The 21,638-nt window shown below is 40.2% G+C and overlaps 2 protein-coding genes across 3 annotated transcripts in view; one reads left to right on the forward strand and one right to left on the reverse strand.

Annotated features, from left to right (window-relative positions):
• Positions 1-2,884: 2,884 nt before the first annotated feature.
• Positions 2,885-21,638, forward strand: part of LOC131677055 (uncharacterized) — a 104,108-nt gene continuing 85,354 nt past the window's right edge. Inside the window, exon 1 of the mRNA XM_058956589.1 lies at positions 2,885-3,724. Coding sequence (XP_058812572.1) covers positions 3,512-3,724 — 213 coding nt within the window. The 5' untranslated portion in view covers positions 2,885-3,511. The remainder of the gene's footprint in view (positions 3,725-21,638) is intronic.
• On the reverse strand, positions 3,861-20,696 carry LOC131677052 (zinc finger FYVE domain-containing protein 9). 2 transcript variants are annotated; one of them, XM_058956578.1, is made up of 9 exons: positions 20,459-20,696; positions 20,173-20,397; positions 18,784-19,536; positions 17,082-18,719; positions 5,513-6,466; positions 5,200-5,446; positions 4,728-4,848; positions 4,509-4,670; positions 3,861-4,448 (listed from the first exon to the last, which is right to left on the reverse strand). In XM_058956578.1, the coding sequence occupies exons 2-9, from the start codon at positions 20,294-20,296 to the stop codon at positions 4,290-4,292; spliced, it is 4,158 nt and encodes a 1,385-aa protein (XP_058812561.1). In that variant the 5' UTR covers positions 20,297-20,397; positions 20,459-20,696; the 3' UTR covers positions 3,861-4,289. The 2 variants fall into 2 exon arrangements, with proteins under 2 accessions (XP_058812561.1, XP_058812560.1); XM_058956577.1 differs by having other exon boundaries at positions 20,173-20,696.

A 21,638-nucleotide genomic window follows, 5' to 3' on the forward strand; every position in this document is an offset into this window, starting at 1 on the left:
AATCGGCTGATATTCTTGTTTTAGAGTTTTGAAAAGGTTTAAATGGATAATACGGTGGCAAAGCTAAACACAATTTTTCCTACCCATACTACCCAGCGTTCAAATCTAACACATGCTCAAAAAAGGTAACTTGAACCTTAAGGAAACCTTGTAAATACTTGCTTAGGTTGTGAACCATTTGGCAAATTTTTAAGCTTTTATGATCAGAGTTTGTCGAAAGTTATTTTCTCTCGAATAGTAAAATTTTACCGAGATAATGCTCGACAAACATGTCAAATGGTCCTAAATACAAATGAGAGCCTCTCTTTGTATACTTTCTCTTTCGATTATTACGGCGTCAGCATAAAACTTTTCAATATTGTTTCAGGATATATCGAAAAACGCTGATTTCAACTAGCATATTATGCTAAGAATTAATGAACAAACGTATAAACGGACGAGTTATTAGCGTAAGAGAAAGTAAACAAAGAGAAACTGTCATTTTCACTTAGGACCATTTGACATGTTTGGCTAGAATGATTCATTTCAAATGTTGACATTAAATGTCAACATTTGAAATGAATCATTCTAGCCAAACATGCCAAATTTTGGATATTTCTTGAGCGTTTTTTCAAAACGTCATATCTGCAATGAGTTACTCTCTTTGTTTACTTTCTCTTCTGTTAATAATTCGGTCACTTTAACATTTATCCCTCAGCTCTTTGCATAATATGCTAGTTAAAACCACCATCTTTCGATCTGTACTGTAAAATAAGTGAAAAGTGTTATAGTGACGCCGTAAAAATAGAAAGAGAAAGTATAAACAGAGAGTAACTCATTGCAGATATGACGTTTTGAAAAAACGCTCAAGATTTCTTTAGAATTGACAGCTGTGAGAACCATGAGTTGGTAGAGGTGTGAACAATTTTCGTTAATTAATTGTAGATAAATATGTGAAAAGGGCATAATGCAGTCTTTTTGTTTTCTTTCTCTTCCGTCAATAACTCGGCCGCATTTACATATGCTCCTTAACTCTTAGCCTAATATGCTAGACGTCATCAGAGTCTTGCGAATAGAAATTTAGGACAAACCGTGAGTTTCCTCTTCCGTTAACTGCTGTGAACTGTGTTTGGATAGTAATTTTTTGTCCGGAATTTCCTTTCAACGAGAATAGTACGCAATAATTATATATTTGTCAAGAAATTTTTGCTGAATGAATTTAAAAAAGTCTAGTTTCCCTTAAAGGGACGTATAACCCTTTACCTGGTTTACATTCTTCATACTCACTCAAAATATAAATCACGTTGCTTTTACGTGGATACATAGGGTGGCCAGATAGAATTCCTTAATATCGGTAGGGTCACTAAAAGTTTATCGGTAGGCCGGGTTGTTGTCCCAAAAACGTAGTGTTGACATAGAATTGTAAAATACTGAAAACACAGATCTCAGACCAAATCCAACCCAAAAATGAATGTTGAGTACACACAGAAAATTTTTTAGGTAAAAGTAAGAGTGTTCCGCTCTTAGCAAAAAACAACCAACACCAACTATTAGGTTGAAAGTAAAACTTTTAAATTAATGAAGAATAATAATCAAAGTAAAAGTTTTCCTTTTATGCAAATGAAGAATAGTACTCAAAACAAAAGTTTTATTTTTAAACTAAGAGTATGCGTTGGTTGTATTTTGCTAAGAGTGAAAAACTCTTATTTTTACTAACATTTTTTTTCTGTGTGTAGGATGTGTCCAAAATCAATAAAAATCGGTAGTTTCCGGTAGGGATAACAAAATATCGGTAATTTTCCCTTGGTCGTCTGGGAATCGGTAGGGAAGACCAAAATCGGTAGGACTACCGAGAAATCGGTAGGTCTAGCCACCCTACATATATGATTCTCATTTACCACACTTTTGACGTGCACGACAAAATAACTTCACCGATTTCACGAATACAAATCTCGTCAAACATATGATTACTGTTTATGAGCCAATTGTCAAAATTCTCTTTGAAAGGAAATTCTGGACAAACCGTTACTCATCAATCACAGATGTTGGTAGTAAACAAAAGAAAAAAGTTTTCTCGTTCATTAACTGCTGCAAACTATGTTTGGCCAGTAACGGCTTGTCCGGAATTTCCTTTCAAAGAGAATTTTGACAGTTGGTTTTTAAGCCATAATCGTATGTTTGTCAAGAAATTGCCCATTATCGGAAATAATTTGAGCTGCCAAAAAGGATAAAAAAGTTTGTACCAATCCTACGACTTATTTGACGTCTAGGACACCAACACAGTTGTAATGTATATAGACAACATACATATAACGCTATGTTTACAATTCGCCATCGTTTGGCAAAAATTCCACCCGATTTAACCTCAATCTCACACTAATACAACTGCACATGGATTAGTCAATTGAGTTCACATTTAATCACGGTAAAAACCACTACTCAACCTTGGGTTAAGTATACTCAAATTTAAGTTAAATTTGTTCAATTTTGAGTACAGCTCAAACAACTCAAAATTCCTCATTTAACCGAAGAGCTCATCTGAGTCCAATCTCTCATTTTGTTTTTGTCAACGCTAGTGAAATGCAAAAGCAAAACTCAAAACCAAACAATAAGTTGATAGAACATATTCTTTGTCGTGTTTTATTTTTCAGTGCACATCTTGCTCTCAACCATATTACTCAATTTTGTGCAGTTCATAAGTTACCGTGCTCGAGAAAGCTTTTTTATTATTCACTAGAAGCTTTTTTCATGTTCTGCTTGCTAATACAAAGATGGCGCAGTCGTTGCACACCAATCCATTGACGCAAGTTAGAACGAAACGTCTCGTTCCATCTTATTCTGGCCAATTGGTGGTTTATATACAGTTTGCTCTCAACATTGTAGCTGACAACGAGCTTTACTGTAGTACATGATAGCCGCCGCTTTACTTTCGTTTTTTCGTCCAACATTGGGTGATGCCGATTCGATTTGAAGTTTATTAATCGATAGTATCGCGTCAGGTCGGTAGTAAAAATCGATATTATCATCGTATTCAAGTGTTTCAAATCGATTAAAGTTCCATTAACGCGATCCGTCAGTCTTCTATCACCAGTACAATAGCCAGTCAATGGAACGTAAAATTTAGTTACAGATAGTTCCTGTGAAGACGGTCACACAGAACATCAACGATCCAAATCATCCTGACATCCGCAGTGCGAGAATGCGCAACTTAACGGAATAGTGACGTGATGTCGGCGCCTTGTTCTGTTGACTAAACTGGTGTATCGTACTTTACATAATCGATTGTAATCATAATCGATCATTTTGTTGGTGATTTTTGCGGTAACTTGATGCTTGCACACAGGTGATCGCATTTGTGGTGTGTAGTGGTGTAAAGAGAAAATTATTTCGTCATAAAGCTATACGTCATATAGCACAGTGGGTGAAAATAGTGCAATACAACGGTATAGAGCAACAAAAGGATCTTTGCTGTGTTTTTGTTTACCTCAAGCCAACGAGACGTAGTGTGTTAGAATCAAGTGCGCGGTGAGCAATGGCCCCACGAAGCAACATCTGGATGTATTTCACCAAGGGTGTTCTGTCCGGGGAATGTAACGAATGTGGAGCAACGATTAAAACGATGGGAAATACCATGAATATGTGGAATCATCTGCAAAGGCGCCACCCCAGAGAGTATGCGATGGCGCGAGGGCAGCAGCCTGCTGAGTTCGAGTCTACAGATCATGATCCTCTGGCGGCTGAGGTGGTAAGTGTTTTTGAGCATCTTGCATTGGATTTTTATTTCTTGGGTTGATTGGCGGTCACTACCAATCAACCACCGATTGTTGAAAGACAAATAGTAGGAATAGTAAAATGTGATATCGAAATATTTTTCAGAGCCATAAATACTATCAGAGGCTTTCCTTTATTTAAAATTTCTAAATAAAATATAAATATAATAAGTTGGTTAATAGCTATAATATTCGTTAATATATCAACTATTATACAATGTGACATACTTTTTTTTCTTCTGTTCTATGCTTTTCAAAAACATTACATTTCTATGTCTAAAATTCAAGCTAACCCCCATTCACAATTAGTCCTGACAATATACCTAAGTTTAACCAATTAGTACTTTTCGTTCATCTTATTATCTCAAACGTTTGTAAATATATTTATCAACAGAGGCTACCGCTCGATTGGTATTTTAGCGTAATATTCCAACGTGTACCGAATGACTACTTACATGCGGACTGTTAATAGCGTTACATCGTCTCTAAGCCACATCGATTATCTCACATTAGTGTATTGGAAACAAGCTGCTAGTACACCTATTTATCCAGAATATGAAAGATTAATTCGACAATGATTTGCTGGTCCAAGTGTAGACTATTCGCCTGTCGGTTCAGTGTTCCGATGAGCTCGTTGTCCAATGCATTCATGTACAGTGGACCTAGCTTGTTGAATTGACTGCCGGCTTCGTATGAAACCTAGAACATATGAAAAGGTGGTTCTGAAATGCATTCAATGTAAACAACTAATAAACTTACATTCTCAGCGTCCAGATATATTCGAAGACCAATTTTAAGGAACTCGTTCGATGCCAGCAGATCTAGAAAGGCAACCAGAGCAGTACAAGCGCTTTTAGCCACCTGCTCAGACAATTTCGACATGTTGACGGGATCACCCGGATGGTTGGATTCTTCGTCGCCCTATCAAGGTTAAAGCTTCGGTTAGTAACTGAATGAATATGCCTAAAATCCCCCTACCTGAATGATGAAAACCTCCGTCCAGCGGATAATGTGATTGGCGTTCGAAAAATCAGTACCTCTATGCACTCTTATACTAGGAACCCCATTCAGGGGTTTCTTGTCGATTGGGGAAACCACACTGGAAAGAAACATGGATGATGATTGCAGTTTTCTTTCGATACGATCCTGACTATATGTTGAACTTTGACTGGAATGTAACATATCGCACAGACGCATAATTGCGCTCTTCGGAAAATTTTAGTACGACTTGTGGGGCATATTTAAAAAGCCAGAAAAGGGACCATTTATAAATTACTTTGCGTTTTTAGGTGGAGAGAGGGTATGAAAATATGTTACATTTTGTGATTTAGGGAGGAGGGTAGTAAGGTAGGACTGTTTACTGAAGAAAAAGCTTATAAGCTTTTAACAACGCCCCAAGTAAATCTTGCTACAAAACCTGAACAATACAAGTAATTAAAAGTGCCCATACCCGATATTGAAGTTCAGATCATTTTCGGTCCACTCAATGCTGACGATTTCCTTCTGACTGTCGTCACCCTCCGTTGGTCCACACACGATTCGATAGTCCTTCATATTTTTCAGTGCCTCTTTAATGGTACTCATCTTTGCAGGTGGCACCTGAACCATTAAACCGTCCTCGACAATACTGCATTTTCCCAGCAAACCACTAGTCGATTTTAAAATGCCGTTCAACACCAGAAAGCTTGCTCCCGTTACTAAAAAAACAAAACGCACAAGTTTGAAATCCTTTCAGAACTACCCTTCTTTAGCAAAAAACTTACCCTTTCTCGGTTGACCCTCGATGTTGATAGCTTGCGTCGAATATTGCATCGCCTCCGGGCAGCCTGATTCCGTGTTCTGTATACATACCAGATGACCATCGGCTACGCTGCTGAAATTTCCGCCCAATGCCAGAATTTGATCGTTAGTTGAACTCAGCACCTGCATCACCTGTTCGTATCGGTTCCGGGGGATGAGTATGCTCGTTTTTCGATCTTCGATGTGAATGACCATCCCGCGGATGGTCGGAATTGTGTACGAGTAATGCCTAAAGTCGGCCAGCAGATTAATAACGGTCTGTGCAATTTCCACGTAAACCGAATCGCGCTCGCACACGCTAACATGAGGGCTGGGATAGTACCGATAGAGGGCCCCTAGTCGGAGCATTAGGCGAAGGGGTAAGATTTTTGCCCACGGAACCTCCCACCGGTGAATTAACACACCCACCAGGTACGGCGAGTCCGGTACTATCACATTCTGCATACACTGATAGGTGGGCCTTACGTACAGGAAACCACCGTGGTATTTACTGCCCAAAAAGTTGCTACTCTTTGGCGGGCTAAATCCCAGTTCCGCGATGGTGTCGCCACGATCTGCATCGCAAAAAATATCGTTCAAATGCACGAAAATATCCTTCGGCAGCCGCTTGGTGTCACCCAGCTCGAGCAGAATAACGATTTCATCTTGACCGACGTAGTGCATTCCGCGGGTGGTAAAATTGATAACCGTCTTGTTAATGCAACAGGACAGGTCCACGATCGTTACCAGCACGTGGAAGTTGCGCTGCAGTGCAAAGGTAAGCGTCCCGTCGCGCAAACTTGCAATCAGGTTCGCATCGTTTTCCAGCTCGATGTGCTTGGTTTCGGTTTTGTTGATCTGTTTCACGACCGGTGGCAGCTTGTTCTCCTCCGGGGGGATCAATGAGGGCGGGGCGGTAACGATTGGCGGGGTGTTTTCTGGAAGTGAAAAAACAAAGAATCGTTATTTGGCTTCAGGGAAGTTTAAGGGGGTCTTCTACTCTCACGGTTTCAAAAAATCCATTTTTTTCTTTGTGTTAATCTATATGTATCTAAGAATATGCCACAGAAAGGATTTGGTGAAAATCATATTCCTTGGCATGTTTCTGGGAATCGAAAAGTACCCATCTCCGGCCGTTTCTGAGATACCAAGCGCGGCGGCACCACGATGGCGCTTGTCTATGGTACAATCATTGTATAAAGAATTCACCGGTCCATTCTTTACGGTTTATGTATATGTAAGCGTCTGTGAATAGACTTTTCTACGGCTCATGTACGTACACGGCACATGACACAAACACTACATCACTAGCTGGTGGAAAATAATAAACAAAGACGGCAAAATCAAATGGGATTGTTTTCAACCAGGAAACTGCAGAAGTGTTCGTGAGACCGGGCGACAAGAACTCAATGGTTTCTTGATTTTTTTAGGACGATATTATCGTACGGAAGAAAGAATGCGTCGGACATGTTAAGGAGCGTATGGGAACGAGATTACGAAAACTGAAAAAAGAAAACAAAGGGAAAGTTGAGGGACAAATCAATCGGCCAACTAACAAAATTTTATGGGTTTATCCGGTTTTATATTTAGGTGTAAAAATGAGAAAAAGGTTCTAGTTAGTTTTCATACCTGCCAGCAAAGAGCTCCCAAGGAAGAGTGCCACGGTCGTTACGATAACTTTCCAAGATTCACAGCTACATCATAAAATTTCGAGATTGAGCAATTCATACTCCACAATAGAATGAATTTGAAATTTTTTTCAATGCGACCGTGCGATGGTTTTTAACCCCAGATATTTTTAACTCCAGTTATTTTTCATACCACCTTTTCAATCAAAATCTTACTAGTAGTCTATTCCTGTATGAGTTTAGCAAAGATTCGCTCCTTTGGCCATCTACATGTCAAGTCGGCTGATCGAAAGCTCAGGTAGTCAGGTTATGCGCTGTGGTAAGCAAAAATCCAACTAGTGAAGGCTCAAAACCACGATTAACTGATTTTTGTTCCACAATTTTTCATCCCAGATTCTTTTTCACAGATGACAGATGTGTTGATGAAAAAATCACAGATTTACACAGATTTTTGGAAATATTGTGATTTTTCACAGATTTTTTGGAAATTTATCACAGATTTTTTTTCTGTTTTAGCCATCACAGATGGCAAAAAGATTTTTTTGACCGAATTTAATATGGCATCCCTGCTCAAAACTAATTTTCCACAGAAGTTGGGTATCTTAGTCTTTCATTTCATTTAAATCAAACCAATTAGTTACCGATTAATCGATTACCGTCAATGAAGCAAAACGAGCAAAATACGGTGCGTTACTGTTGCAGATCAGCTGTTCACAGATTTTCTGGCTGTAATTTTTATAACTCAGAACGTAACACTATTGTAACACAGCGCCTGTTTTGCCTCATGCCGGTTATCTGTTCAATATTTTAAGAATACATGGTCGGTGTTAAGTCAGACCGGACTAAGTCGCAAAATATAAAAATATAAGATAATAATAGTACTGGATAAAGAATATCGTGAGCTACATTCGACTTTTTCCAGATTTGAAATATGTAACAATAAACAAGAATTATGGTAAAAATTAATTTCCAATCATAATGTAAAGGATGCTGCGATTCAAACTTTAAACTCGTTTTTCTCGAAAACAATATTTTGTCACTTAGTCCGGTCTGACTTAACACCGACCACATATTCAAAAGATTCTATGTGGCGCCAACCTCGAACTGAGTAAAACGAGTATTTAGATTCATAAACCAAAAACAAATCCTTATTTGTTTGATCTTCTGCAGATGCAGTACACGTAAATGGGGGGGAAGGGGAGGAGTTGCTTCTCTAATCTTCCGGTCATCACATCGCATGCTTTGGTATTGTTAGTATGAATAACAAACATGAAGATGTGACACAAGGCGCCAACAGCGCACTAAAATCCTGTCAATCCTATTTTTCATTGGATTGTCTGCTCTAAATATATCACCAGGGGACCATTCATAAATGATGTTGGATATTGACAATAGGGGAAGAGCGTCACGTAACGAGATAAAAACTAAAAATGAATTTTAGACGTATCAGCGGATCAGGGATAAAAAAAACGAACAACATTGCTTATGAATGGCCCCCACACAAAGAATATTCCATAACGAATATCACGTAACATCGGTGACAGAGCATTGGGATCAAGGCCAAGTCCCCCCTGGGTCGTGCAAAACTGAGAAGCAACATCAATTTAGGCACAGATAGCAGACGTCCATTTATTTTCATTTTGTTTTGTTTTGTCTTTTCATTTGTTTCTCCTGCTATGATGTCTAAATCGATCGAGCGTGACGACCAAGGAAACCGAAAGCCAGTGGCCCAAACAGACCAGGAACAGGAGGGAGGACTACGAACAAGGGAACGGACAACAGTGGAGAAATCGTTTACCTATTTATTATAACTACGATACTAATCACAATTATTTTGCTTTTCTTGTTTCGTTTCAGCAAACCAAAATCTAAACGGACTAGCACATACGAACAGTTAGGCTTTGTAGGTTCTCATCTTGACAGAGTCTAGATGGGCGGATGAACGTCTGCCAGAGGGTGGGCTGAGAAATGACAATGACACTGTACGAGATGGCGCTGGGCCTGTGGCCTTCGACTGGCATGGTCCATTCTCATTGATTCGGAAGTCTTCTTGGCTGGTTGGTAGATATGTGCTTCTACTTGCAAGTTGATCAATTCGCTTGGGTGGGGGACATGTAGATCCTACTAGTTGTCGACTCTTTTGATCGTGAGTATGAGGCTAGTTCAGGAAAGGAGTGCAGGACTGGCACCTAAGAGATAGTTAATTATTCAGGATTTGTTCTTATGATTATTAAACTCGATCAGGCACACCGGCTCTCAGAAATGATAAGCAACCCTTTCGGGTCGGTGTGGTCTGTTCGAGTCGAACCAGGCGGACATTCGTTCCGAGCAAACTTTATGTGGATAAATATTGCTTACGCCTTTATTGGCAGAGATTCTTTTTAACGAAATCCTAAAATACCTTCACTGGTATAGCTACTCAGGATAATAATAATAGAAAAATTAAGGGTTCGCCTGGTCCATAATGTAATGAATATGTATATTAACTAGAACAGGGATAATCGAGTTATGTTATAAGATAGAGAAGAAACAGCACAGTTGTAAGATAGAGAAGAAACAGCACAGTTGAAGGAAAAGTATTCGCGAGTAAGGACTAATACTGCTAGTATGTTTACCGTTTCAATTAATAGTCGATTGATCTGCTTCGGACCTAGGAGACAAAAAGGAGATTAGGAAGAGACAGAAGCGGATTCAATGCGAAATTTGCCAATATGACGTTGACCCCAAGGCGATGGTAGGATGATTTTCCATAGGATGACAGACTAGATGACACGACGTTACACGCTCTGAACTTGCGCCAAATAGTTTGTATTCGATTGATCCGCTTCTGACCTAGGGGACCCATGAGGAGATCAGGAAGAAAATAGAAGCGGAATCAATGCGAAGTTTTAATTGAATCACTGACGACTTAGCACGCGTTGTTAGGAGCAGGATACATTGGACCAGACAAAATAGAGAACTTGACGTTACACACTTCGAGACAAACAGGCGCAAAATTTAGTCCTCCCGAGGACCGGTGTTTATTTGGCGGACAGTCGCTAATCCTTCCGATTTAGCAAATTTTGTCTCGCGGGACGGACCGAGATCCCTCAAGCTATAAGCTGCAGTCCTATCAGCCCGTTAAAAAAAAAAAAAAAATCTTCTGCAGATGCAGTACACGTAAATGTGTATTTTTAGTGGCATGAATTTCTTTATTTTTTTTGGTTCAAGCATTCAACGTATTTTGTCAAGTTTTATTCCTTGTGCTCGGTACTAATTGCCCCATAGAAAATTTGACAGTTCATAAATTTCCCAGTCGACCAACGAAATCGGGAGCTTTGAGGCCGCCAGATTAATTAACCGCCTAAGTTGGGTTTCTGGTTCCAGCTTCAAACTATCAACTAATCGATCGATTTAATTGGTTGAAATTGACCGATTTCATCGGTTACATTTAATCGGATGTCGCGTCGGCAGACGTCCATGTTAAACCCCCATAAGAGTCGGTGCAATAATCGACCGATTAATTGGTGGCATAGTCGGCCGATTGTGCCGACGCAAGCCGATTTAGTCGGTGGGAAAATCGGGAGGATTTTCTATGGGATGGCTAGAAATATTATTCTTACCGAGTTTCAAAGTGTTTTTTGTTTTTTTTTGTGCTCTGAAAAAAAAAACAAGCGAAGGAGGGAACTGATCGAACTTCTGCCACTTAACCACTAAATTTACCCCGGAGTGCAACCCCATCTATATCTGATTGCCTGCATTATCAGATCTGCTGGCATAGTACTGGCTCTCAAACGTGAAACTTTTTCGTTCGATGCGCCAACTAGATTTCATTTTTAGTACCACCCAAATAATGAAAATGTTTTCTTGCATTGATGATATAGGGTGGTTGCTCTATTGTAATTGCTTTAAAATAAATATCACATAGTTTCACAAAAAGTTTGATTACAGAAGATAAGAAAACACTCGTTTGACACCAAAACATTCAGTTGAACTCAATATTTTATAGCGAATTATTGAGATCCGGAATTATTTTTGTTCATCTAGAAATTGGATTTATCCGTGGACAACCTCGACTGCCAACATCTGCAATATTTTCTGCGTAACGATGCCAATTGAGACAGATCTATTTTCAAACACAATCATTTTTACTACAGCGCCGCCCTATATGTCGTTTTGTCGTTAGATAACGAATATAACTTGCAAACAAAATCCACGAAAACTCAGAAAAACCGAAGACTGCATATTGAAAAGACGGATATCTCTTTCCTTCCCCCATACAAACGAGAAGCGACAGAGGTTGGAGGAAAGTAGGAAGCTCAATGTAAAAGTGTATATGTGTGTGCACCACTAAGAGAAGTACCACCTTTACCCGGGAGCACGTCGTTTGGCATAAGTTCGTTTGGCATAAGTTCATTTGGCATAACCGTAGGTGACACATACGGTCGTTTGGCATAATGTTCATTTGGCATAATGGTCATTTGGCATAATGGTCATTTGGCATAATGGTCGTTTGGCATAATGGTCATTTGGCATAATGGTCGTTTGGCATAATTTGAAATATACATTGAAATCTCTGTTATATTAGGCGTTGACGATGCCTAATGTGGCTACGCCACATCGCTTTAAGCGTGGTGCTGTCCGACATTGCTCCGCTCCGTCGGACTTAAACTAGCTGATAGCCCCTATGTTTAAGTAATCCGGGCAAACGAGTGGATCACAGATTCGCTTGCAAGGGGCTGCCGTTCCGACGGAGGTATACAGATTTAAAGAACTGCTCATGTTTGAAAGAAGGAGTCAACTCCTAAGTTTAAGTAATCCGGGCAACCGAGTGGATCACAGATTCGCTTGCAAGGGGCTGCCGTTCCGACGGAGGTATACAGATTTAAAGAACTGCTCATGTTTGAAAGAAGGAGTCAACTCCTAAGTTTAAGTAATCCGGGCAAACGAGTGGATCACAGATTCGCTTACTTAGGAGTTGACTCCTTCTTTCAAACATGAGCAGTTCTTTGAATCTGTATACCCCCGTCGGAACGGTAGCCCCTTGCAAGCAAATCTGTGATCCACTCGTTTGCCCGGATTACTTAAACATAGGGGCTATCAGCTAGTTTAAGTCCGACGGAGCGGAGCGATGTCGGACAGCACCACGCTTAAAGCGATGAGGCGTAGCCACATTTGGCGTGTATATTGTTTATTTATTCCATTTAATTGGTAAATATGCATCAATAAAGATGACGTAAATATGTGAAAAAAATATTTGTAGTTTAAACTACGATCTCAAAAATTCACCTTTCCTTGACAACTGATCATTCTTTTAAATCATGCTTTCAGTTTCAATCACTATTTATCCTTCTGTTTGGTCCATTCGGTCCTGTGTTCTTATGACGCAGCACCATAATATTGAAGAAACAATAATAAAACTAACAAAAAGGCAAGTATAGTCCGGCATGACCTACCATCCATTGATCTGGTGTGCATAAGTCTAAAGCACTTCAGTCAAATGACCTAGTTTTCGTCGAACATACAAGAAAACAAACTTTATATTCACCATGATCGCATAATTGCCCTATATTATATGGGATTTCCTATCTACATGGGACGGACTTTCGAATGTAGGTACTATATCGAAAGCTCTGCTCAAAAAGCTTTCTATTGTTTATTGATAAACGTCTAAAAGCATCACGCGGTGATTGAGGTTAGCAATAGAAAGGCATATTTTGTACAAGGTAATTTATCCTCGGCTTTCAGTCGTCTGTAATTTTGTCTTGAGTTTTGATACGTTAATGTTTAGAATGTCGGACGAAGAATCAGTTTTTCCAGGATTTGAAGACCTTGAAATAGTGCCAATGGGTCCAGAAATAGTAAAATCCAAAAGGAACAATGACCTACTAGTGTTTAAAGGATACGTGTATTATCAAAATAGAAAACCGGTAATATTCTAAAAGTACGGTATTGATAGGCATTTTTTAAATTGGAACTTATTTTTTTCAGATCAACGATGTTTTTTATTGGGAGTGTCGTGGTAGAGCTCACCAAAAAACCCGAAATGCCCAGAAATGCCCCGCAAGGGTAATAACAACAAAAAGGCGATCGGCTCATCACATTACGTCGATCACAGAGCACAATCACGAATTTGACCTTTGCCATGTTACGGAGCTGAAATATCGTGAGGCTCTGAAACGGCGAGCTGTTGTTGATCCTTCTGGCACGGCGAAAATTATTAGGCAATCCGCTGCAAACTTTCCGGACAGCGTTCAACAACAACTATCGGCAAACGCTCAACGCTTAATTGTACGCAGAATGCGTAGAACAGACCAAACAGCGCTTCGAGAACCATTAAGTTTGGAGGGGTTTGTTGTGCCAGAAAATCTATCAAAAACGATAAATGGTGATCGTTTTCTTTTGGCCGATGAAGTAGAAGGATCGGACCGGTATTTGATATTTGTCACCAATGATAATTTACAAAAACTAGCACAAATATTGGTTGATTGACGGAACATTCGACAGTGTTCCTGGAATGTTTCGTCAATTAGTTACAATCCATGGCAGTTCGGCGCCCGACCACGAAAATGTATTCCCTATGGCATTTGTGCTGATGACGTCTAAAGCAGAATCGCTCTACAGGTTAGAAATGTAGATCACCCAGCAGACCTGAAATACTACAAAAAGGCAGAAGACTTCTTTCGAGTTTTATTGTTTTATATCTAAGAAATCATACAGACTACAGAGAGAAAACATTTCATAGAAGCAAAAAGAAAAACGTGATCAAGATAGCGATAAAACACGTTTTAATTCGTAATGTGAACTATATAACATTGTTATCTTGATGACGTTTTTCTTGATAATTATTATAATACGAGGCATAACAGTATAGTACAAGGGTTATTATTATTAGTACCAATCGCTTATTGAGTGCAAAGTACGCTTTTGACACGTTTAATCTACACCAATTTGAAACTATGCTAATCATCATCTAATATTTTTCTTTACACTATCATTTGATCATAGGTCTGTTTTTGCACAGCTGGTAGACGCTACCATAAAACTTGATATTGAGCTGAATCCTTCAGTCATTATATCAGACTTTGAAAAGGCAATTATCAATGCTTGTGCTGCTGAATTTCCCGAGTCGAAGCATAGTGCGTGCTTCTTTCACTGGAGCCAGAATTTGTGGAAGCACATTCAGACAAGCGAATTGTCTAGTCTCCTTCAACATAATGAGGACAAGTTCAACTTTTTCAAGTTGGTGCAAGCTCTTGCATTTTTTCCAAAAGAAAAAATACCAGATGCTTTCGAAGTTTTAAAACTTGCTGCTCCTGAAGAGCTTGAGCTGTTTTTCAAGTACATCGAGGAGGTGTATGTTTTAGGACGTACACGAATTGTTAACAAAAATGGACACATAAAATATTCCGCACCGCTGTATCCCCCACAACTATGGTCCATTCATGAAAACGTCATCACTGGGATTCCCCGAACTACTAATAAAATTGAAGCTTGGCACCGTCGATGGGGCTGTTTAGTGGAGAAGCGCGTAGGATTACTCAAAATTATAGAAGAGTTTCAGCTGGAAGAAAAAAATGCTTCGGGACAAATGTTGGCGCTTCAAGCGGGAAGTTTACTAAAAAGGAAGAGAAAAACTATACACGAAAGAACCGATGCGAATATATTGAACATTGTTCGAAATGCAAGTAGTTTTACTAAAATGGATTTTCTAAAAGCCATTGCTGCTAATCTTAGGTCAAAGGCTAAGTAGTTACCGATTATTTGATTCTATAGTAATTGTATAGTTAATGTGATTATGTTTCATAAATGATGCAGGTTTTGTTTATTTTTGTAAAAAATTGAAATATTAATGTTTAAATTTATTGTGTTATATTTTTGGTGAGATTTGTTGTGATTATTATGTTATACAGAAATATGATATATTAGTATACCCTATGTTGCATTTATGTTTTATGTATTGAATTCCAAATATATGATATAAGCATTGCGGTACCATAAAAAGTAATAACACACTATAATTTATTAAAGAGAAAATAAACTTATTCCATGATTGAGTGACGTAACGAATTAACTTATAATTATAACTATAGCACAAATTCGATGCCAAATAATAATATATTCGTAATTATGCCAAACAACCATTATGCCAAATGACCATTATGCCAAACGACCATTATGCCAAATGACCATTATGCCAAATGAACATTATGCCAAACGACCGTATGTGTCACCTACGGTTATGCCAAATGAACTTATGCCAAACGAACTTATGCCAAACGACGTGCTCCCCTTTACCCGCAAGTGGCGTTGCTGTTACTGTCTCCAGATTCTGAACAGAGTTGCCGGTCTTCTTGATATGCTGTCTTCGGTAAAACGTAATATTTCTCAATGAATACCGAAGGAACCAAAGACAACGAATATAAAACTAACTTTCTTCTCCTTTTCTTCGGTTTTGTTAAGAAATATCACGTTTTTACTGTGTATTCATAGACTTTGTTTGCGAATTGCTAAGGCCTTAATATAAAGGTACGCAAAGGGTGTGCAGAGAGTGATGCCAAAAAAGTCTACCCATCGAGCTAGATTAGAATCCAGCTTTGCTGCAGAAGTATCAGAGGTGGATCCAATTGTGCTCGATAGGTAGACTCACAGTTTATAGAGAACAGATCTGCCTATGCTATATTAAGGCCTTTGGGTAGACTTTTTTGGCTTCACTCTTTGCGCAACTGTTCTCTACAAACTGGGGCGAATTGTATTCGTTGTCTAACGACAAAACGACACATAGGGCTGCGCTGCAGTCAAAATGATCATGTTTGTTAATGGAGCTGTCAAAATACAAGCAAAATGAAATTTTTGTCATAAAAATTGTTAATTTCTCTTTAAAAGTATCATTTGCGAACCAAATTCAATCGTTAAAGGGTTAGAAAAGTGTTTTTGCACCGAATGAAAAATTTTAATCGTAATTTAAAGATATTTGAAAAAAGTTATTCATTTACAAAAAATAAGACTGGCATTTAAAGAAAATCAACTTTCTTCCCCGTGCCTTCAGATTTCGTTAAGAAATATTACGTTTTTACTGCGTATCTATTGATTTTGTTCGCGAGTTGTATGGTGCATGTCAAAATCAAAATCATTTTCTTGGTTCATGTCATGAGAGACAGGCGGCACATGGCTATTTAAAGTTTTGCGTTAGACAGCCTATTGTGCCTGTCAGTTTTCTGGTTCACGAAATGAAGCACAGGTGGCGCATGGCGATTTAGAGTTTTGCATTAGACAGCGTAGAAAACAAACTTTATTCATTCGAAATTGCAAATATACCGGTGGAAAACAAGTTGCCTTCATTAGAAAGCATTACAATCTAATAATGGTATAATAGGATACTAAATTTAGGAGAAGAATGAGCATTAAACATTATTCACATTAGTGGTTCACAAAAGAGGTTTATGTGAACGATCATCGACTCAACCACCCAGGCTCAGTAACAATACAAATATAGCAATAAATTTAATTTCTGGTGTTTCTGAATTGGCATCCATACATGAAAAACAGCTACGGAAGCTCGTGACGCAAACACGTAAACGGTAAATTTTAGATTTCAGAATCACAAGTAAACCCAGACGGTGCAGTGAAACATTTGTAATGTCAAAAATCCAAAATGAAACAATCCTGAGTGTGAGTCTTGTCAACGCACTTACACAAAAATTGCTCATTCGTTCACTAGGACGACGAAAATCGACTCGATTTGTTCTGGATTATCACACAGACAGTTTGGCATAGTTTTATTAAACAATAGTAAACAGTAAGTACGACTAAGTTGGATGAAATGCGATCCCATGGGTCTAACTGGATCGCACAAAAAAACGTTCGTACATCTAATGTTTAACAAATTCTTATAAACTATAACCACAAACAATTAACTGTTTCAAGCCAACAAAATGTTACATACCACAAACCGGTGTCTGAACGCGCCCTTTCCGCTTGTCCCCATCCGGCAGCGCTGGCGCTGCTCTCGGCTGTGCGTCCCAGTTCTCGTCCAGCTCGGTCAAATCACAACCCGGTCGGATGCCGTCGCTAAAAATAACCGTTTTCTCCTTACGGCCCGAGCGGGGTGCACCGGCACGTTTCAACACTCCCACCGGAACCATAACGGAGATAGGTGATTGGGGCTGGCTGTTGGCCTGCTGGAACGGCGGTACCGTCGAGCAGTACTCCATCGGATTGTTCGGATTCGGTTGCCGGCTTGACGCAGCGGTGCCAGAGGCACCGGCAGCTACGGCAAACTGTGATCCGTACTGGGCTTCTTCGAGTGCTTGCTGCTGCTGGTTGAGAATTATGTCACAGGCAATGCAGATACGCGCTTCAACGTTTTCGAGGTACTCTAGTTTGGCCTTTAGGCAGCAGCAAGCGGAGCAAAGTAGCTGACCGCACGCACGGCAGTGATGGCGGCGCTTGATTAGAGAAAACTTTTGATTGCACTGCATGCAAAAGTTTGTGGAGTTATCCGGGATCCAGAAGGGAGGTACTTTACCCAGTTGAGCCTGGGCACTGCTGAGAACGGCCACTGGACGATTGTTAGTTGGCTGACCAGTACCAACTGGTGTTGGATGTAGAAGGCCTTCACTGGCTTCGGTCGGAGGAGCCGATGCTGTCGGAGGAGGAACTATGGAAGGTGCAAAATCGTCCGAACTGGTTGAGGAAAGGGTAAGACCTTGATCCGAATCAATTCCATGAGACAGTGATGACGGTGGTGTGTGACCTGGAGAACTTTGTTTCTCGGTACAGCTAATGGGTACCTGGGACGGAAGCTCTAGCGAATTTGGCCTTGTTAGAGGTGTCCTTCCAGATTCGGCACATCGTAGATCAGGTTCTTCGATTTCCGCTGCATCACTGTCAGCTCCTGCTCTTGCTTCTTCCAGCATAGGCAGATCTTCTCGCACTACAGCTGACTCCGTATCGGTACAATCGATAAATCTGATCTCACTACCGTCATCTATCGGATCGTGGTTGAACTCGGGAACATCGTTTTCGAGTACAGGATCCGCCTCAGTTGTCTGCGCAATATTGGTACCATCTGCAGCAGCCGTCATGGCTGCCAGCTCGTTGAACTCGAGTGTTGAAGCCTGGGAAATTAAATCTTCATCATTTTCTTCTCTGGCGGATTCCGGGATGCTTTCGTCACTTCTGGTATCGATGCTGTTATGACTCCCAATACTGATTGCATCTTTTTTATCTTTCTCTTCTATCAGTTCTTTAACTTCCACTGGTACCGGTTCCTCTTCTAATGTTACCGCCGTCGAAATCATGTTCAGTCCAGGTGCGATGGTCTGTTGTATGTCATATTCCTCCAATTCCTGCAGATAGCTTTCCAATTCCGTGTCTGAAACGTCATCCATTGTGGACTCAAATCCTACCACTTTCTTCACTTCGGTTTTTTCCTCTTCCGTAACCTCCGGTTTCGCCAAAACGCCATCCTCTTTCCGATTATCCCGATCTGCACCTGGCAAAGAAACTTCCTCCAGCGGCTTTTCTGCTTGCCCGGCGCTAGTCAAGTCGACTGCCACTATAGACGATATTGAGGAGATACCTAAAAAGAAACAAATTAGTCATACATTAGCTGTTTCAGAATCTATGCTCGACCCCATGCCTACCTTCTAAATTTATGACGTCATTGCTAAGCGTATCCGAATACAAACTGTTTTTGTAGGAAAACGCCGATGTATCTTGCTGCTCGCCGATACCGATCTGTTTGGCCTGTGCCACTTGACTTTCCTGTTCATCTCGGTTGGACGTTTCCACGGTAGTATTGTCCGACAGTTCTAATATATAATCGCCCCCACTGAGTGACAATCCTTCGGTCAATCTTTCGTGCCTTTGGCCATCATCTCCCTCTCCGTCGCTGGTAGACGTCGACGAGCTGGAACTGTGACTGCTGTTGTTGCTGCTACTGTTACTTTTGCTGCTACAACTGCTTCTACGTCTACGTCGATTTTGCTCCGGCTCGGAACTGTTCGACGATGCCGAGGATAAGCCAGGAGCTTCGAGTGATGAAGACAGTTGAGATTCGGTTGAAATCGATGAAGTGGACGGCGAAAGAAGGGGTTTATTGTCCCCGCTGTTGCCGATTTCGGGGTCACCGTTTTTTTCGTTACATGCAGCTGCTATTGATGGAATCTCGGCTTGTTGGAGGAGCTTTTCACTCAGATCGGTGCTAGCATTTACGTACTCGTTCAGACTGGAAAAAACGGTTGAGATGTTGGTTTTTTGCTTTGCTTTGTCCGTTCCGTTGCTGGTTCCTGGTATCGCAATGTTTCCGGTGCCATTCTCTTGTGTCGGTACTAGAGGGGGAGGAATTATTTTCGACCGGGTTGCAGGTTGTTTTGATGGTTTGATTGATGTTGTGGCTGGAAGTAAACGGAACATTTATGTTTTTGTGCGACGGGTTGATTTCTAGCTAGCTCTGGGATGTGGATTTTCTTTGCGTCCTCGTACTTTAATTTTATTCAGAAATTTTCTTCCATTAGCCAGTTATTAAATTGAGATGAGTTAGAGTATCTCAAAACAATAACAATCTAATCATATGTGTGACAAATTTGTTTTAATTTTGATTTTGGATTAGTTGGAATTGTTTTTCAATCGAGAAGGGTACTCTGACCATTATTGGTCCCGCACTAGCACTGCACAGGGAAGCTATTTATTTCAATCATTCGCCATTCTTCGAAAAGAATAAACGTCAAATTGTTGCAACGCAAGTTTGAAGCATTGATGTTGATGTTATAATTCAACCATGACCGTGCAAGCGAATTTTTTTTCTGCAAATTGCATGCACTTCGATCGTGAGTCACATGACCCTGAAATCTTGTTCACTGCTAGAAAGCAGAGCAAATACAAATAAGCTAACACTGCAGAGCAAACCAGAGAATGCTGACGCTTCTTCATTATATATTTTCTATCGCATCACCGATTGCATGTGCAAATAATTGTACCCACCCACGGGACCGTTCGTTGTGAATGTAAACATCCCGAAGACGTGTTCTTACCTGCGGCAGTTGCTTCTCCTGCGTGTGCCCCACTAGCAAACACGGGCACGGCAGTTCGGTAATTGTTATCCTCATTTAGCTCTAAATCGTCTAGCACTTTATCGATGTCCACCAGATCCATCATCCTGTGAAGCAAACCAACTCCCCGTTACCACGGAAATGCGCCGCACCGATTATCCAGCGTTATGTATACACCACTCCACTACGGTGGATGGTGCACATCGGCTGCCCGTAAGAAGGTGAAAAACAAGTGAATGGAGAGAAAAATCACAAATTGGCCCCCTACTCGTTATCAAGATTCGATGTCGATCCGATGCGTTGGTGTTTTCATTGTCCTACGCATTTACATTGTAAATGCTGGTTCTCCTCAACTAAGCAGCTAACAGTGCACTGCAGTGTAAAATTCCGTATCAGAACTCCAATCACTGTTCACAATTGCTATTTCGTGACGAAAAATCGAAATATTGAAATAAAACGATCACTACGCTGCAAATTCTTTCACAACTTTTGACGTTTAGATTGTAGTGATTGGTTTGGTTTGCTGAGGTGGAGAGACGAGGATCGAAATTTGACGTTTCTTTGCGGTGTTTTGCTTGTATCGGGTCATTACCTCGAGTTGAGTTAATGACCCGATACAAGCACCACAAGGAAACTTATCCGCTCGACGCGCTAACTAGATTTCATTATTGGTACCAGTCAAATGATGACAAAAGTATTTTCGTGCGCGGTTATTTTAATTATTTTAGGATAAACATTACATAGTTTCACAAAAATGTGAATTACAGGTGATATGAAAACACTCGTCTTTTCGTTTGATACCAAAACATTCAGTGGAAATCGATATTTTGTTACGAATTACCGAGACCCAAAATTATTTTTGTATTTTTGAGGTTTGGTTGGTTGCTTTAGATATTGAAAATGCTCACCTAGAATTTGGATTTATCAGTGCATAACCTCGACTATACCACAGACTAACAGACATAACACTATGAGGGAATTCCCTCAAAAACATCGATCCGACAATTTTCCCAGAACACTAGCTCCACCTTTTATTCACAGTCCCAAACACTCATTTACTGGTGGGTTACCCCTCAGGTTTGGGAACAATTTTTCACTAGTGGTCTATCCCCCATATGCTTGTTCATATGTCAGTGGCGCCATAATTTCAAATGTGGCCACAGTCCCAACTACAAATATATTTAAAATGACCGTTAAAGCGGGCGAAGCTTTGTTTTTGAGTGTCATGTCTGTTAGTCTGTGGAGCTATGACCACAGCAACCGCAAGTAGATCCAAATGTGTTGGAGGAAATTCGGACAATAAATGTTTCACTATGTCTCAGTTCTGGAATCAGTTATTGACCCCCTCAGATTCTCTTAGTGGAAGGTACTGGCACAGACTAACAGACATAACACTATGAGGGAATTCCCACAAAAGCATCGATCCGGCAATTTTCCCAGAACACTAG

The sequence above is a fragment of the Topomyia yanbarensis genome, chromosome 1 (genome assembly GCF_030247195.1).
Source record: "Topomyia yanbarensis strain Yona2022 chromosome 1, ASM3024719v1, whole genome shotgun sequence".
NCBI lineage: Eukaryota > Metazoa > Arthropoda > Insecta > Diptera > Culicidae > Topomyia > Topomyia yanbarensis.

Bases quoted from the DNA above. Each gene is read 5' to 3' on its own strand.
- LOC131677052 (XM_058956578.1), bottom strand. From the start codon at position 20,296: ATGATGGATCTGGTGGACATCGATAAAGTGCTAGACGATTTAGAGCTA. The intron at 6,467-17,081 runs GTATGTAACATT...TTTCACTTCCAG, and splicing joins CGTTCAGACACCGGTTTGTG to AAAACACCCCGCCAATCGTT. The intron at 4,849-5,199 runs GTATGGGCACTT...GTTTCTTTCCAG, and splicing joins GATCTGAACTTCAATATCGG to TGTGGTTTCCCCAATCGACA.